General features: G+C 36.5%; 3 protein-coding genes across 5 annotated transcripts; 1 reads left to right on the forward strand and 2 right to left on the reverse strand.

Annotated features, from left to right (window-relative positions):
• Positions 1 to 5,003: 5,003 nt before the first annotated feature.
• LOC100241364 (uncharacterized) lies at positions 5,004 to 10,289 on the forward strand. The gene is made up of 6 exons (XM_002273977.5): positions 5,004 to 5,288; positions 6,587 to 6,722; positions 7,150 to 7,234; positions 7,319 to 7,366; positions 9,662 to 9,762; positions 9,851 to 10,289. The coding sequence occupies exons 1-6, from the start codon at positions 5,126 to 5,128 to the stop codon at positions 9,981 to 9,983; spliced, it is 666 nt and encodes a 221-aa protein (XP_002274013.2). The 5' UTR covers positions 5,004 to 5,125; the 3' UTR covers positions 9,984 to 10,289.
• Positions 10,290 to 11,030: 741 nt separating this feature from the next.
• On the reverse strand, positions 11,031 to 12,982 carry LOC100246488 (pentatricopeptide repeat-containing protein At2g37320). The gene has a single exon (XM_002273953.5). The coding sequence runs from the start codon at positions 12,860 to 12,862 to the stop codon at positions 11,330 to 11,332; it is 1,533 nt and encodes a 510-aa protein (XP_002273989.2). The 5' UTR covers positions 12,863 to 12,982; the 3' UTR covers positions 11,031 to 11,329.
• Positions 12,983 to 14,233: 1,251 nt separating this feature from the next.
• LOC104880044 (uncharacterized) lies at positions 14,234 to 17,392 on the reverse strand. 3 transcript variants are annotated; one of them, XM_010655185.3, is made up of 3 exons: positions 17,151 to 17,392; positions 16,893 to 17,019; positions 14,234 to 16,588 (listed from the first exon to the last, which is right to left on the reverse strand). In XM_010655185.3, exon 3 carries the CDS (start codon positions 16,562 to 16,564, stop codon positions 14,489 to 14,491), a length of 2,076 nt encoding a protein of 691 aa, XP_010653487.1. In that variant the 5' UTR covers positions 16,565 to 16,588; positions 16,893 to 17,019; positions 17,151 to 17,392; the 3' UTR covers positions 14,234 to 14,488. The 3 variants fall into 3 exon arrangements, with proteins under 3 accessions (XP_010653487.1, XP_019077374.1, XP_010653486.1); XM_019221829.2 differs by lacking the exon at positions 16,893 to 17,019 and having other exon boundaries at positions 14,234 to 16,557; XM_010655184.3 differs by lacking the exon at positions 16,893 to 17,019.
• Positions 17,393 to 18,212: the final 820 nt, after the last annotated feature.

Below are 18,212 nucleotides of genomic sequence, written 5' to 3' on the forward strand. Positions count from 1 at the left end.
AGCTTATCACCTACGAAGCCCAGTTGAAACAAGACCAAGATAAGAAATTATTGACCGGAGCCTCTGCTTATTTGGCCATCAAGAATCCCAACACTTCCTCACATCATAATTATAAGGCCAATTCTTATCGTTGTAACGTTTCCTCCAATAACCGTCACCTTCCTGCTAGCCCTCACCAAACTCACCCACCTACCTCCCAAACCTTACCAGGGTTTTTGTTAGCTTTGTGGTATTAAAGGCCACTATGCCAAACGATGTTCTACCTACAAACATATACCCTAGATTGCCCATTTGTCCCTACCTACTCGATAGACAACTCCCCAGGCTCATTTTGCCTTCCCGGCTACTCCTTCCACTGACTAGTTGTTGGATTTTGGCACCTCTTATCATGTAACAAGTGACTGACATAATCTTTCTCTCCACTCCGATTCCACTGGTCATAGTGATATCATGATTGGTGATGGCACTGGTCTCCCTATCACTCATACGAGTTCTGTTACTCTTCAATTCTCACCTCACTCATTTCTTTTACATCATGTTCTTTGTGTGCCCTCTATGAAACATAACCTAATTTCTGTTTCTCAAATTTTCTTAACCAATAATGTTTCTATTGAGTTCTTACCTCGCTCTTTTCTTGTGAAAGATCTTTGAACGGGGACAACACTTGACCGATAATTCTAAGGATGGAGTGTACGAGTGGCGAACGTCCATGAGAAATCCAAACCATTACTCGCATTTGCTTCTATTAAAGCATCTGCTCCTGACTGGCATCATCGTCTTGATCATCCTTCTATCAAAGTTCTTAGCCACCTCGTATTGTCTTAGCTCATTCACTTATCTTCCACTGGTATTAGGAACTTTTCTTGCAACTTTTATCACTATAATAAAAGCCATAAGTTTTTTTTTTCTACATCATCGCTAACTAGCACCTCTCCTCTTCAACTTCTTTATTCTAATGTACGGTGCTCTCCTATGGAATCTTTCAATGACAATAAATATTATGTTATTTTCGTTGACCATTTTGCAAAATATATCTAGTTTTAGCCTATGAAAAAGAAGTATGATGTTTTTGATATTTTTATTTGTTTCTAAGCATTTGTGGAATTTTTTTTTAACAAACAAGTTATCCAACTATGCACAGACAATGGTGGGGAATATCTTGCTCTCAAAATTTTTTTGGCCCATCATGGTGTCTCTCACCTCACCACTCCCCTCCATACTCTTGAACACAATGGATACTTGGAGCGTCGTCATCGTCATATAGTTGAGACAGGTCTCACTTTGTTACATCATGTTTCTATGTCCTTATCATTTTGGCTCGAAGCCTTTGCCATTGCTATCTATTTTATCAATCAATTGCCAAAACATAATCTTAGGTTTCTTTTTTCTTACCATGAACTTTTTGGTCAATCGCCAAATCTAACAAAACTTCAAGTCTTTGGTTGCTTGTGTTATCCATTGCTACATCCTTATAATTCTCATAAACTTGAGTCCAAGTCCAAACCGTGTGTATTCATTGGCTACTCACTCTCTAAAAGTGCCTACATTTGTCTTGATCTCACAACTCAAAAAACCTACACATCTTGTCATGTCACGTTTGTCATATCCATCTTTCCATTTGCCACATCAAATCCTTCTCCACCTTTCTCATTCACAAAGTCTTGGTTCTCACCTCATTTATCTACCCTTGCTCCTACTGGTACTCCTCCATTGAACATCTTTTGTCATTTCCTCTTTTGGGTGACTCGGTTCCCTATCTAGAAGCACAGGCAAGTAATGGCAATAGAGGTCTCATAGGTTCCCCTTCTCTAAGCTTTCCTAATATTTTTGTTCAAATGCCTTGTCGTTCTGTTCCTAATCCATTTCCATGTCAACTTAGTGTATCTCATTCTCCACCACTTGCACTTTACCACCTTCGACTTTGAATCCACCACCAATTTCCCATGTTAATCCTCTCAATCACCACTCCATGATCACCCATGCCAAAAACAACATTGTCAAACCATCCACAAAGCTTACCATGCTTGCCACTAACCTTACTGAACCCATCACTAAGTCCACCTATATATGTCTCACAGGCCCTTAGAGACCCTCACTGGCATTAAGTAATGTCAAAAGAATTTGATGTTTTGCTCCGTAATGGTACTTGGGATCTCGTACCTCAGACTATTGATCAAAATCTTGTGGGTTGTAAGTGGGTCTTTTATATCAAGAGAAAACCCAATGGCTCCATTGATCATTTTAAGGCTCGATTTGTCCCCAAAGGGTTTCGTCAACGCCCTGGTATAAACTATCATGAGACATTTAGTCCTATGGTTAAGCCAACTACACTTCGTCTTATTCTTGCTTTGGCGATCTCTTTTGGGTGGTCTCTTCGCCAACTAGATGTAAATAATGCCTTCTTCCATGGGCATCTTACTAAAAATGTCTTCATGGTTCAACCTCTTGGTTTTTCAGACCAACAACACCCATCTCATGTGTGTGAGCTTTGAAAGGCACTCTAAGGTCTTAAACAAGCCCCCCGTGCTTGGTATCATGAGCTTTACCAATTTTTCATCTCTATGGGATTTGTTAACTCATGTGTCGATACAACATTGTTTATTTATGATAAGTCTAGCATAACTGCTCATTTCCTTGTTTATGTTGATGATTTAATTTTAATGAGGAATAATGATGACTTTCTTGCGGATGTTACCTTTCAATTGGCCAATAAATTTTCTATTAAAGATCTCGACAATCTATATTTTTTTCTTGGTTTCGAAGTTGTTCTTACTCCAAGTGGTTTATTTTTGTCACAAACTATGTGTATTTGGAATTTATTGGAGAGTGCTAAGATGTAAGATGCAAAATCTGTTCACTCTCCCATGTCTACTTCTCAATTTCCCAAGTTACATGATGGTACTGCCTTAACATACCCTAATGAATTTCGATCAATTGTTGGCGTCCTACAATACTTGTGTCTTACTTAGTCTAACATAACTTTCTCTATCAACAAACTATCTCAGTTTATGCATCGTCTAACCTCAACTCATTGGATGGCAATAAAACGCCTTCTACGATATCTAGTAGGAACATTGCATCATGACCTTTTTCTTCATAAAGATTCTCCACTTTGCCTTCATGCTTACTCGGTTGTATGTTGATTGGGCTGGCAATCTTGATGATCGATCTTCCACAAGTGCTCATGTTGTTTTTCTTGGTACTAATGTCATTTTTTGGTCCAAGAAACAAAAGTCCATATTCTCAACGGAAGCATAATATCGTGTTATAGCTTCGCCGTAGCCGAAGTACTTTGGATTAACTCTCTACTTTTTGAACTTGGCATAGACATTCCATCTGCTCCTTTTATCTACTACAACAATGTGGAGGCGGCATATTTTTTTGCCAACCTAGTTTTTCACTCGCGCATGAAACACATTGCCATTGACTTCCACTTTGTTCATAACAAAGTTCAAGATGGTGAACTGTGTGTGTCTCATGTTTCTTCTGCTAATCATTTAGCCAATACATTAATCAAACCGTTATCTTTTACTCTTCTATAGGTTCTTTAGGTCAAGATCGGTGTCCATCTGCCCACCATCTTGAGGGGGCGTATTGAGACGTCTACTGATTTGCCTAAAAGATTGAGATAATATCAATATATTTTGCATATCCGTCATTTCACTACATTTTTTTTATAGCAAGTTTATTTGTATTTGAATTTGTTTTATTTTTGAATTAGCATGTAATTAGGCAACTACTTGTATCAGTTCCAAGATGTACGTTTATTTTGAATTTATAAAACACCTAACTCAATACATAGATGAGTTGAGTTAATAAAAAACAATATCTTTTAGCATTTACCGTTTAAATATGTTTAAAAAATACTTAAAAAAACTTCAAATATTATATTTTAAATTTTCAAAAACTATAAATAAAGGAATAGAAAAATTATGAAAAATAGTGTTTATATAAAATTCTTATTATTAGAAGGTCATTAGAGTATGTTTGAAAATATACATCCAAGTTTAAATATTGTTGCATTATCTTTTTTTTTTTTTAAGGTACAAACATAAGTAATTTTAATTTTAAATGTTGAATAAAAAATAGTGAAAATAAATATAATTAAAATTTCATATAATACACACGATATTTTGAAAGATGTGATTACAGTGGAACCTTTGTATTATACTGCATTTATTTATTATTCTTTATCATATATTTATTTTAATAAAATAAAATATTTTAATATGCTTATGATCAATCAATTAAATTATTTAAATATAAACATATATCCATTTATACTAATTCGTATTCTATTCATATCCCCTTTATATCATATAATGATGCCACAGTGTCTTTTATACCAATCACTTATTCTTTTTAAAGTTTTTTAGAAAAATAGTTTTCTTAAAAAGATTTTGAAAACAATAGTATTAAGGTGAAGTTTGGAGGTACTTTTCTTTTTTATTTATTTATTTTTTAAATAAAACTATAGAAACTCTTATAAGGACTTTTTAAAACTTTTCTTTTTAAAAAATAATTTCTAAAATATATATATATATATATATATATTTTAAATTATGATATTAAATTTTATTATATTTTTAAAAAATTTTAAAAGCTTAAATAAATTCATACGGTCATATGTTTAAAAGATAGTTTAAAATAAAATAAGTGAATTAAATTTTTTTTAAATATATATAAATATAATTTATTAATTTTAAATTTATTTTTCCTTTTCTTATATTTTATTTTATTTTTTAAAATTTTATCAGACTAAAAATAATGTAAATTAATATTGGGTTATTTGATTAGAAAGATAATTAAAAACCAGATTCAAAATTTTAATCCTTCATCATTTTTAACTTTATTTTAAAGAAAATATTTTCATTTTTTAATATATATATATATAATAAATTATACATAAATATTAAAATAGATTATTTTTCAAATAAAATTATAAAAAGGGTTAAATTCGAATTATTTCATCTTTTTAACGAATTAAGTCATTAATATTTGTTTCAACCGTCAAAACGCAGCATTTTACCACTCTGTTCACTTCTTCAAGGGTTCTAAGAAACCCCAGCCTAAACCAAAGGCAGCTTCATTCAGCAGAGTGTTTGGGTCGGCAGAAAAGCCCCAAATGTGGAAGATGAATCCCGTCGCAAACGCAAACAGGTGGAACCGCCTTCTCCAAACTGCAAAGCCAAGTCAAGGCCTGCCTTTGCTCATTCGATCTTTCTCCACTGAAGCAGAAGCACCTCAGGTCTCTTCTTCCGATCCATTTCTCCAACCCCCATCCACAGGTATTCATTAATTTCAACCCAGTTGGACTACGTCGTATCCCATCTAGAGTTAGGGTTTTAATGCTAGCGTTCTTATCATAGATTCGATTCATCATGGTTCCAATTCAGTTTTGATCTGATTATTTTTGTAATTTTTGGTCATGCCTAGGGTTTAGGGTTTATGATTTTAATGCTGGGATTTTCGTGCTTGTTTCCATTGTTGGTTCTTTTATCTGCGGTAATCAATGAAGTTGACGACTTTGCTAGGGTTCTGAAAGGTCAGTGTGATACCGCTTAGTTGGACACTGCATACAGTTGGCTCTTCTTAAGAGTGTAGACGCTTTGTAAAGCTGTGAGAGTCTCTTAGCCCAATGGGGACAATATCTATATGGAAGGGAAGAGGGGAACAGGTTGTTACAAATGGTATTAGAATCAATCCCACTCTGATATGGACCTCTATTTGTTCAGACCATAAGGGATGTATGTCTGTTTGGTTCTGCAATTCCATGGAATACGATGAGGATCTCTTGTGAACATAGAGGGTTAACAGTGGTCTCTTCTCAATTGTGGAGATGTGTTATAAAGCTATGAAGTCCAGTAGGCCCCAGCCAAATCATATTTATAGGGTAGGGAGCAGATCATGATGGTCAGGGTTTTGTTTGTTTCTTGGGGAAAAAGAATGAAAGGGAATGAGAACACGTTCAAATAGGCTATTTTGTTACGCTATTTTGCTTTCTTTAGTTGTTTTTAGAAACCAAATGGGAGTAATTTTTTTTTTTCAGTCTTTAATTTATCTCAAGGTTATTACATGCAACCAAAGAACACCCAAAAAAAGGGGGGGAAAGCTGTTTAACTTACTTCAATGTGGTTTCTTCAAGTTTGGACTTAGTAAAAGGAAAATAAATAAATAAATAAAAGATACAGTTTTACTTATATTTTACTCCATTTATCTGCAAACAAATGGAGCATTATGGATTCTCTAGTAGTCTTGATTCATTGATGACTTTGTTTGTGCCACCCAACAAAATATTCCTCTCAAGGGTGTTTAGACATCATATGGAAAAAAAACACTTTTCCCTGTGTCACCACAGTATGTGAAGGCAGGCATTCATAACTGAGGGTGGAATCATTATTGAGAAATTGGTGCTGTTGTTGAATTAGATATTTGGAATTAATTTATCTCAAAAATTGAGTGAAATTTTGAATGATCCAATTTGAAATCCAAATGATATGGAATGATTGCATTCATATGTGCATGTAGACTATTCACCATTGTTCTTTTGATATATACATATTAACTGTCTTTCTCTCTGAATCAGGTTTGGTCTATGGGAGATTGTCTGGGATTACAAAACACACATTGAGGACTGATATTCTCAACTTGCTTGAAGGATGTAATTTGACTCTCCAGGACGTTAAAGTTGACTACAATCGCAGCTATTTTCCAGTTGGAATGTAATCTTCTCCTTATATCTTAAGATATGAAAAAATGTATATTTTTGTTTTAAGTTATGAAAGGAAATGTTTCTTCTTTATATATGTGACTGAGAATATGTCATGTCTGGAAAAAGATAAAAAAAGTAGTATATCCTATGAAGAGAAGCAATGTCTTATGAAAATAACCACCTGTTGAGCATTTTGTCTCCATTTCTTTCCTAGCGGAATCTGTATTTACTTCTCTGTAGAAGTAGATAGACAGATTACTGCTCCCCTGTGAGGCAGACATTATGATTTCCATGCAGTTATTTGTTTTGATAGGTTGATTTCCGTGCAGTAATTGCTTCTATACTGTAATTATTTCTTTGTCCATATATGATTGGAGTAACAGATTACTGTTCTGATGCTTTAGATATGCTTCATTTCTTTGTATTGTTGCTTGCAGGATGGTGCAATTCCCTTCTCGGTATGCCTTTGATCATGCAATTAAGGTGATTAATAAGAAGGGTCGCTTGTACAAATTGGACAGGGTAATGTCATTAGCACATTTCACAGTATTTGATTGGCCATGTTATGTCCTTTAGAAGTTAACTATACTGTTGCTTGGATGTTAGGCTGATCGTTCCCAGTGGGATCCTCTTAGAACCTACGATGGTAAAACTGTAAGTAGAAGTTTTGGTCATAAAAATTTTGATTCTTGCATTTCAATATTCGTTATTTTGAAGTCTGAATTTGATGGTTATTCCTGTATCAGTCAAGAAATATAATCCCATGTCCCAGAACTAAAAGTTCAACGTATTAAGCTTTCATCCACAGGACAAGGTGCTTTATATGTTAAACACCAATGCACTGGACTTGAGTGCAAACTATTTTGAAAATGGGATCTGAATCCTGCTGCATGAACCATCTGTTGTCACAAGAATCAACAAAATGTTGTATTGTTTTTCCTGTTATTAACGCAATTTTATGGCTACATATTTATATATCACAACGTTTTATATTGTGTTTATGACTATCTTTATTGGTGAAGGTATTAACCCTGTTGTAGGAGACAAAATTACATTAGTCCATAAGCTACAGTACATTGTTATGGTTAGTGAACTCAATACTTAGATACACTATAGGGTGATATTAATTCCTTATACTGTTGTGCAAGTTTTTAGTTTGGAGGAGTACTATCTGAATACTTGTTTATAGGGCTTATGCACTGGTCCTCTAACCAGTTTCTAGCTGCTGGTGATTCACTTCTCTTAGGATGAAGCTAATCATGATTTTTTACAACTTACATGTGAGTCTCTCAAAATTCTCAATTTGGAAAGACACTGTCCTTGAATGTTTTCATGGGAGTTGAAATATGTTGATTTTGTCTTTCATGGCATGTGAAATGAATCTGTTTGTTACCTACAAGTTCATATTTTTCAACCTACACATTTGTATTTGAATTTTAAACACTGAAGAATTTATGTAATTTTTTAGATTGTTTTGTATGGACCTCAATTAATTGAAGAACTACATATATTCTTCAGTAGCTTTCATCGTAAATGAAGGAATGATGCAATGTGTGCCATGCAAGAAATGCAAGGACTTCATTTGCATTGGCTTAAAGATTTTTCAAGTTTCTTAGAGACTTCAAATCTGCAATACAGGCTACCGGCAAGACAATGTTACATATGGTTTTGTTTTACTGTTTTTTTTTTTTCTTTTTTTTTAGTTTTTTTACCTTTTATCTACTTTAACACTTCGTTCACTTTTGTGTTTGTTAGATGTGAGTATCTATACAAGAAAGTTCAAATAACTAGAAGAACTGTCATTTTTGACAAGAACTTTTTAAAAAAGAAAAGGAAAAAAGTAAAAAGACTTTGTATGTTTTAACTAGGGAATGTAAGATGATGTAGGATGGGATGGGTGATAATTGACAGGAAGGAGAAATTTGATGAGGAAGATTTTACCAAATTTGGACTCTACTCTTTAATGCAACAAAAACCCAAAATAAGTACATTCTGATGTAGTGTTACTATAAAAAATGAAAATTTTTGTGAAAATTTGGAATTCTCAACAATTATGGTCTTAGTTGTAGAAAAGGCCCTTATCAAATGGAACTCATAATGTGTTTCATCGGACTGCCCAATATGCTCTTAATCAATAGTTATGAGCATTGATTTAGCATTTCTGAGACTATGTTCCTGCATCAAAATTTCTCCTTATAATATTAAAATATTTTCCTTTTGAAGGTTTTAATACTAAAATTATAATAAAATCAGTGAATAAAATTACCATTGGTCATTTTAAATCTTTTTCACTACATGCTTCATTCTTGTCTGAACATGGACAATCATTATAAATCTTTGAGTTAGTTTCAAGGAGAAACTTGGACAGGATTTAGTTTGAGATGCTATATTTACAAGGAATATTAGTATCTCTGTTGCTGGGTGACTGTTTACTGTGCATCTCTCCTGTGTGTTTGTGCATGGTGTTTGTATATACAAAGAATTGGTTGATCTGGTGTTGTTGAATTTATATTTTAGCTTCATCAATCTCCATCTTCTCTCTTTCTTTCAAACAAAGCTCAGCCATGGGAAACCAGTGGCAGTGTGCAATTATCCAAGGAAATAGAAGAATGTTCCAGGATCTGGGGCATCATCTATGATTGTAGTAAAATATTTTGATCGTGAACATTTGCTAAATCATATATCCCTGGTCTGTATTTAGTCTTTCCTGGATGTCCATTGGCTCCTACAAACTTCTGGCAATTCTTGATCAGAGTAAATCATGCAACAAATATCTGGGATACCACTTTGATGATTGAAACCATTTGCAAAATTTTATAGAACTCTGCAGTATTTGGATTGTGCAAGATATCAATTTATTGGAGAACTTCTGGCTCTAGCTTTTAGACGTTAGTACTTTACAGGGCACTTGTTCCACCTTCCTAAATTAATATCATTTGCTTTTGTCAGGTACTACTACAAGGACTTCCTCGTAATGCACTTCCAGAAGATGTAGAACGCTTCTTGGCTGGTTGTGAATTTAATTCATCTAACATCCAATTAACCACCAGGTTTGATTACTAAGTAGTTTGCTCATAAACTGTTTAATATGTTCCTTTGTGGCATTTGCATATTAAAGTGTCTGAAATGGGATTGCAGGCAGGCATTCCCAGACCCCATTCGGATGGCACTAGTACACTTTCCTTCACAGTCCCAGGCAATGAATGCTTTTATTACGAAGAACAGAGGTTTCTGTCTCAATAATCAAATCTTGGTTCGAGTTCTTCATTAACATTTTTTTTAAATCTCCCCCAGTAACCTTCTTTGAGCAATGCTTGGTTATATAAAAAGGGGTTGGGAAGGAAAGACTACTTAAAAGTCCCCTGATTCTGTACCTCAACACAGCATCTTTGGAACCCTTCTGTAAGAGGCATTTAGGAATCCAATGTTATAGTTTTAAAGCATGTGACTTTTTTTTTTTTTTTGGTTTAATTTTTAAGCATTGAAAGATAAAGATCTTTACTCTCAACCCTATAATGTCGAAAAACTGATTGCTAAATGCAAATTGTTTTAAAATGTAGAAGACCTACCTATGGAATTTGGTTGTTTTTTTGTTCTTTTGATCGTTTCAACATGGCCAGGACACGAGATCTCTAAAGGAAATGGTATTATTCCATGTATGAAAATATAATTTAAATTCATTCCATTATAATGACATTTAAAAGAACTATGAGCCTCTTTCTGTAATTTTCAACAAGCCTTTTTTAATTGTTCCCATCAGTTTTGTATTTCTTCAAAAATTTGAGATGCCATTTTTTGTTGTCATACTCTCTGCTTAAAAGGATGTGCATGGAAAGGCTCAGAGTCCTGGGTTCAATTTCTGAGGTTGGTTGAATGCCCTGATCTATCCGGTGCTGGTTGTGATGGGCAGGGTCCTGAGGTTTGGGTGAGTCGGAAGGGCTCGATCATGGAAGTTCCTCGGTTAGGGAAAAAAGAAGTGCACCTTAAAGTGCTGGGGAGCCCAAAGCATTTGTTCCCATATTATCCTCCTCTTTTATCAATTGATAAATTAAATATTAAATCAGAATGTAGATGCAAGGGCGGATTGAAACTGGAATTTTAGGTGCCTTGATACGTTGGTTTCATGTTTTGTGACCCAACTCCTCTATCCCATAGACTATGCATCCCCTCCTGAAGCTTGCAGAGGAATTTATTAGCAGAACTATATGTAAACGGAATCATGTTATAAAGCCCTACTGTCACTCCCGATAATCTGCAATATTTAATGAAATAACTCCACTCGATTTTATATTCTTCTGCACATGGGTGTCACTTTTCGTTTCCCTGGAAGTGAACTTTTATTTAGCATTCAAGTTGCATCATCTACAGCTATTGAGGATGTTGCCCAGGGGCATGGAACAGACACCACCAACTCATTTTGGTTGCTCCCACCATCGAAACACACCCTGTTTGTATCCTCACACCCCTTGTGCCTGGCACCACCACCACCTCATCCGCACTCCATTGTGCCAGAGAGAGAGAGGAGCACAATTTAAGGTTCTAAAACTGTACGTCCTTATGTGTCAAACTCTCTACTAGATTTGGAATGATTAGACTGCCCATCAGCAAAGCCACTTTCTAGCTTACACTAGTATCCAAATCATCATCAGCCTCTTCTTCATGCATATCATACCCAAGACTCCTCATGTGATCTGCCAAACTGTCCACCACTGCAGAAATCTCAGTTAATCCACCGTTAGACCACTCTTCTGCCCTAAATCTATAAATCTCATTCCTAACCTCAATCCAGCTACATCCGGGTTCTGTTTTAAGCCCTTTACCTTTCATCAGTTTCCGCACTCTTGCAGCCTGATCCCAGCACCCCACACTGGCATATAGACTAGCTAATTGCAAGTGGGTGGCAGCACACTCTGGTTCCAGCAGCAGCCTATTCTCTGCAGCCTCAATTCCTAACCAGACACTCCCATGAAGCCTACAAGATGACAGTAGCGAGCCCCATATAATGGCATTGGGATGTATAGGCATTTTCACAATAAAATCCCGAGCTTCTTCCAATAACCCGGCCCTGCCTAGAAGATCCACCACACATGCAAAATGATCAAGTTCCGGCTTCACACCATGTTCCACCATGGAATTAAAGTAGAATTGGCCCTGTTTAACAAGGCCTACATGGCGACATGAAGAGAGGACACCAAGGAAAGTAATGGCATCAGGTTTCAACTTTTGCTTCTTCATCTCTTCAAAAAGATCAATAGCCTGCACTGCCAGTCCATGTTGGGCGTGCCCAGCAATCATGGAGTTCCAAGATACAATATCTTTGCCATCCATCCTTTCAAATATGTAATATGCATCTTCCACATTCCCACATTTACAGTACATGGAGATGAGAGCATTAGCAACGTGGACGTACGAATCAAAACCCATTTCGATTGTTTGACAATGAGCACTTCGCCCACGCCCAAGAGATCCCCCACCAGTGCAGGTACTCAGAAGACACGTAAACGTAAGATCATTGGGTTTCAGTGTCGAATTCCTCATCCGAGAGTAGAGCTCCAAGCACCCATCAACCAGCCATTCCTGCGCAAAACCAGCAATAATGGCTGTCCAGGACACCACATTTTTCACAGGCATTTCCTCGAAGACCCGGTAAGCATGACATAACTCGCCACATTTACTGTAAAAACTTATCAAACAACTCCCAACATACACGTTCCCCACAAACCCAGTTCTTATAGCTAAACAATGAAACTGAACCCCAGACTTCAGACTTCGTGACGATGCACACAAACTTAATGCATGCGAGAGAGCACTCGCATCAACTATCGATTCTTCCTCATTCAGAAAATTCGTTTCAAGCATGTTTGAGGTTTCCTCCAACGAATTTGAATGAGCGAAATCATCAGAAGCCCTTTTTTGGGCGAATTGGTTTGTGGGTATTGGTAGAAAGTCTTGAATGAGTCGAAGATGGGTTTGGCGGTTTTCTGCACAATCTGTTGTGGGCGATACGAGGTTTAGAATTCCAAGTTGTTTATGGGTTTTTGTTTTGCGTTTAATGTTTTGAGAAAAGGAAGACCCATACGAAGAAAATGGTACGGAAATAGGAGAAGAGGGTTTCTTCCTAATGAATTGTCGAAGAGAAATGCTGTTCATCCCTCATCATCAAATTCGATGAATCATGTGTCTCTTCTGTGTTCCACCTTCGAACCAGTAAAGGGCAAAATGAAGAATGGATTTTGATCCATCCTATGGGCGGGTCTGGTTTATATTGGACTGGGCTGAAGAGTTGTTTGGGCTTCCCCGCCTTGGCTCACTTACATGTAATTGGAGCCCTTAACTTCGTTCACGAAGGTGAGGTTTAATCAAACAAATAATTTAATTTTTATTGTGGAGATCTTGGAGGGAGAAATGAGGGAGAAAAGGAACTAGCAGTAAAATAGGGCATTTGATATTTTTTTTAAAATAAAATTTTAAATTTAAAAATTTTTAAAATAAATAAAATAGGGCATTTCAAAAGATGTATGAATTTGTAAAATAGATGATGAAAAAAATAGCCTTATTATTAAGGACATGCATGACAAGTACAAAGTTTAAAAGGGGGAGATTGCATTTAATTAATTTTTTTTTTCCAAAAAAGGATGTCAAATATAAAAACATGTTAGGAAACTATTTTTGTCTGTTCTTAAAAATAAAAAAATATTTTTTAAACTCCAAAACACATTTGATAACTATTTATATATTTTTTTTAAAGAAAATATTTTATTTATTTTTTCAAATTATTTTAAAAAATAATTATATAAATATAGAGAATGACTAAAAATAAAATAAAACATTACACATACAAACTATTTTAATAAATATTTGTTTTCTTGAAAATTGATTTTTTGAGGGCACCCAACATGCTCTAGAGGCAACTCTCCCTTTGAGTTCGAGTGAGACATACCCAGGGAGTGTGGTGGCTCTTGTGATTTGTGATAAAGAAGTTATGGGATCTTGAACTCAGAGCTGTGAGTAGAATCCAGCAAAATGGATGCATGACTCCCCTTACGCTGAACATCATATATTTGAATTTAACCCAACAGGGGCAACATCAGTATTTGATGAGGAAGTAAATGGATATTTAGCACCACTCTTTTCTGCTACACACCATTCTACTATTCATGATAAACGAATGTTTGGTTGTCAACATAATCGAATATGTCAATTCCCTACCCTGGATTTGTTTCTTCTTCTACACCTGTTCTGCTGTTCAGTTTTCCATTTCAGATACATTTCTAACAATAGCCACCATTCAATTTACCCAGCAGAGTCTCCATGGAAGAGCTAACATCTCCAGCATTTGAGTTCTACTGTAGTCGTTCTAGGAAAGCTAAAATCAAAAGGTGCAGGCATATGAGGATTGGGGAAGCAAAGATTCATCAGGGACCATGAGACAGTTCCAGGGTTCCTCTCATCACATCATTCATGAAGGTCAAACAATTATAGTAGCATAAGCATGTCCAGAATATATATATGCTTCAGCTCTGAACCCAAATAAATTATCTGGCTCAAGCATTTACTTGTTGCCTCATGGCAACTAGAAAAAGAAAAGTTAAAGATCTCACTTGTTTAAAAACATTTCTCTAGTCACTTTCAGGTCTATGAAATTCTATGTTCATAAGGGAGCTGCAATGGTTTTAAAGACTTAAAAACACTTTCCAACATTGAAATTAAACCACAAGACGTACCTATAAACAAAGCCACACAACCTTTTACCTTGATTCCCTTATCATATCACATTTACTGTTCCTTGAGCAGCATACTTCCAGCCATTTTCTGTTGCCGTTTTCGGGGCCTCGGAGAGGTAGCATCATCTTCAAAGTCTTCCTCCTCTTTTCCTCCATGTAAGTAGACCCACAACTTTCTAACTCTATCAAACTGTACACAAGGATCATCTTCATAGTGCAAACGGTCCAAACCTCCACGAACAACTTGGTTAATTTGTCTGCTAGAGATGCCTTCTGCAATATACTGTGAGTCTCTCAACAGAGTACAAATGTCTTCTCTGGTACCAATGTTTCCAGGCAATCTAGCAGCAGCATCTCTCACAAGGCATAACAGGGTGACATGAGCTGGTCGATCAGGTTTAAGCATAAAATGATCACGACCTTTAGAAGATGGCTTGCCACTAGCCCTTCTTAGAGGAGCAACCATGGATTTTCTACCATCAGCTGCTGTATAAGGAAAGGCTTTGTAGGGAACTAAATACCTTAAAGCTTCCTCTCTACGAAAATAATTCCTTACTTCTTCTGAGCTTGGCCTAATAGTTGGAGTGCTCTTCTGAGTTTTTATGTCTCGAAAACTTTTCCTTGTATCCACAATTTGTTTCATCGATGTCATGGGTGGTGCAGGAAGACTTCCAATTTGTTGAAGTGTCTCTTGACTATTCCTCAGCCAGTTGGAAAAGCAATCAACTAACTTCCCAAGCATTTTGTGAGGAAGGCCCCAGCCTTCAGAAGTCATCTCTTCCTTTCTAATATCTTGATCTGACCATGAGTTACAAGAAACTGGACCAATCCAGGACCAGCTTTTGCTAGATCTTTCATAAGAGGTGAGTGGCTTCCAACCCTTTGCTCTCACAGGTGCTGTTTTGGATGAAAATATCTTCAGAACTCCTCTGACTATATCTTGAAGTGGTTCCCGGGTTTCAAGAATGCAAGGATCTCTGGGGTTTGCTCTAATGTGCTGGACAATTTCATGAATGGTGAGAGAAGGCAAATTCTTTTCTTTTGCTTGTTTAGAGCCTTGATTCCCAGCAGAGTGAAGCTCACTGCAAAATTTGAAGGCATCATCTTTCACACAGGGTGTAACCAATACTGTACGGATATCAGCAAAAAGATGGATAATGGAAAATGAGACCCCAGGAACAACCGTCCAAGTGGCCAAAGTAAAATGCTGCTTCTTTGATGGTTTTATATCAGACACCATATCATCCATGGTTATATCATCCATGGCTCTCCTTTCTGAAAAGGGCAAATAGCCAGATTGTACAGTTAAAGAATCCTTCTTAGCATCCACTTTATGCCATCCCTCCTGTATCTTCAAAGAAGGTTCATCAATCAGCTCTCGAGATCTTAAGCGCCTGTCCATGTACTTAACACCTGATTTCCGCTTTCTCTTTGTCACCCAGTTGCACTCCAACAATAATGTGCCCAATCCATCATGACCACTGCTTGCACATGCTTCAACATGTTGCTGCCCTTTGTTTCTTAATGCAGTATTCAGTCCATGACCATCCAACAGTCCATATGTTTCACGCAAAATGTCCTCATCATCATCACAATCCTCCACGTCCTTTGAGCTGCTGAAACTAAAGTCATCATCAGGCAAAGCGGGAACTCCATTGGCCATTTCTACTAAAGTAATAGCTGCTTCCAGATCTAGCTGGTGAGCTGTTTTGGAGGTTGGTTTTTTGGCACCATCCTCACCTTTTATCAGAATCTCCATCTGCAGAGTCCCATCTTGATCGGGATGGGCTGACATGGAAGCACATGATCTAAAATGTCTTGTTTCAAACCTATTTTTTCCAGGAGACAATGTGCTGGTAGATGATTCCTTAGTATCATACCTCATCACCCCTTTGTTCTTCTGTTCTCCATGTTTAGTCGGGGAACTCCTCCAAAAGCTTGGCTTTAAAGTGTGTTCATCACAATTCCCCTTCATGGAGTCATCATCTGTGCCATTACCATCATTATCATATTCCAGTGCATTAGTTCTGCTTTGGAGATCATCGTTGTTAACTAATGCACTATCTTTATGCTCCAAAAACCCCTCTCCATGTGACCTTGGAACACTCCCTCTATTCTTTACTGTCATCAGCGCAAAAATCCAACTCAAACCCTAGAAACCATACATTGAATACGTAAACAGAGGGTACCCCACAAAAAGAAATTATCAAAATTGACTGTGAAACAAAGGAAAAAAAACTTCGACAAATAAGCATAAACGACAACTCCGTTTGGTTGCTGAGAAAATGTGGCGAAAGACAAGGATTTTGAAATGTTGAAGTTAGGATTAAAAAAGACATTAAACTCCACTAAACAAAGCGTAATACAATTGTTTGCCTCGTTGGACTTGAAACCCATTTTCTAGTCAACCAAACAGAGTGTAAAAATAACTATTCAACAATGCCAAGGGAAAAAACCTCGAGTCTTTAAGTTTCGAACCCTGCTGGGAAAATGTCCGAAAACAATACAACATTGCTCTATCCGCTTCACATTTTTTTTCCCCCGACAAAGCAAAGCAACTATTTACCACTTTGCTTCAGCTATCTGAATTTTCCAATTTATAGAAACGAATACATGATTAAAAATGAGACTCAAAAACCAGCATTTTCGTGACATTTTCCTGCACTATCTAGGCAGCCAAACATAGTAAAGAAGAAGGAATTGATAAATAGTACCTGTTCTCAACACTGGATTAGCCGTTGGGTTGGAAATGAAAAGAAACAAGGAGAGCGCAGCTCAAAGATCAACAACGAAACTTCCCATCTTCTCCAGAAACCCTAGAAATGCTAGGTGGACACATATGTAGTGTCGCAAGGAAGATGGCGACCACGTGGAGTGCTCTTGGTCGTCTGATATTTGAGATGGTGAGAGTCGGGAAGAGGAAAGGCGATGTCCTCAAGACTGTATTTTGAGTTAAAAGACACTAAAATAAAAACTCTATCTGTCATATTCAATTCCATTTTTTCAAAAAATAAAAAATAAAAATTGAAGTCCGTGCATTCCCTTATTTATTGATTTTTTTATTTTTATTTTTACATATGAAACATTTGGTATTTATTATTGAAACAAAGGCTGGACTGGAAAAAAAAAAAATTATATATGACTTATGATAAATAATTATTAAGAAAATAGTACAGGTAGTAATGTACAATCGTGTTGTTTATCTGCTACAATCTGTCAATCACCAGTGATTGATGGCCATGGTTGTTGAAAAGCTTAGATGAATTTTGGGGCACGTCATGAATGATTTTCATATTGAGAATTCCTCACCGACGGGGTAACTCTTTATCTTACTCATATTCAACTTCCAGTCACGTATCAGCTTGTGCCTTTCTGAGATTTACCTTGTTTATTAAACTGTAGAGGCTGCTCATATTAACATCTCCCATACCCATCCCTAAAGCAAACAAGGAATTATAAGCCCCTATGAAAAGCACTCTACCGGGGACACGTCATCCCTAAGTTTGACCCTTCTGGCTCTTGAGGGAATGCATGAACAACTAAACCATCATGGCATCTACACCACCTAGACATATGTTAGAAGCCTTAGCATCTCTCTTCCAAAGCACACCCCACGCACACACATCCCCACACTCTTAAGTGAGTGGGTGGGCGCATTGGAGCCGTTCAATGCCTAACACTTACAATATGGTATGCATTTGAAAAACCATACAGAGGGTACCTGCTCATTACCTACCTATTTTCTCATATAGGGGAGGCACTAACTTGGTTGTCCT

Source organism: Vitis vinifera, chromosome 8 (genome assembly GCF_030704535.1).
Source record: "Vitis vinifera cultivar Pinot Noir 40024 chromosome 8, ASM3070453v1".
Taxonomy (NCBI): Eukaryota; Viridiplantae; Streptophyta; class Magnoliopsida; order Vitales; family Vitaceae; genus Vitis; species Vitis vinifera.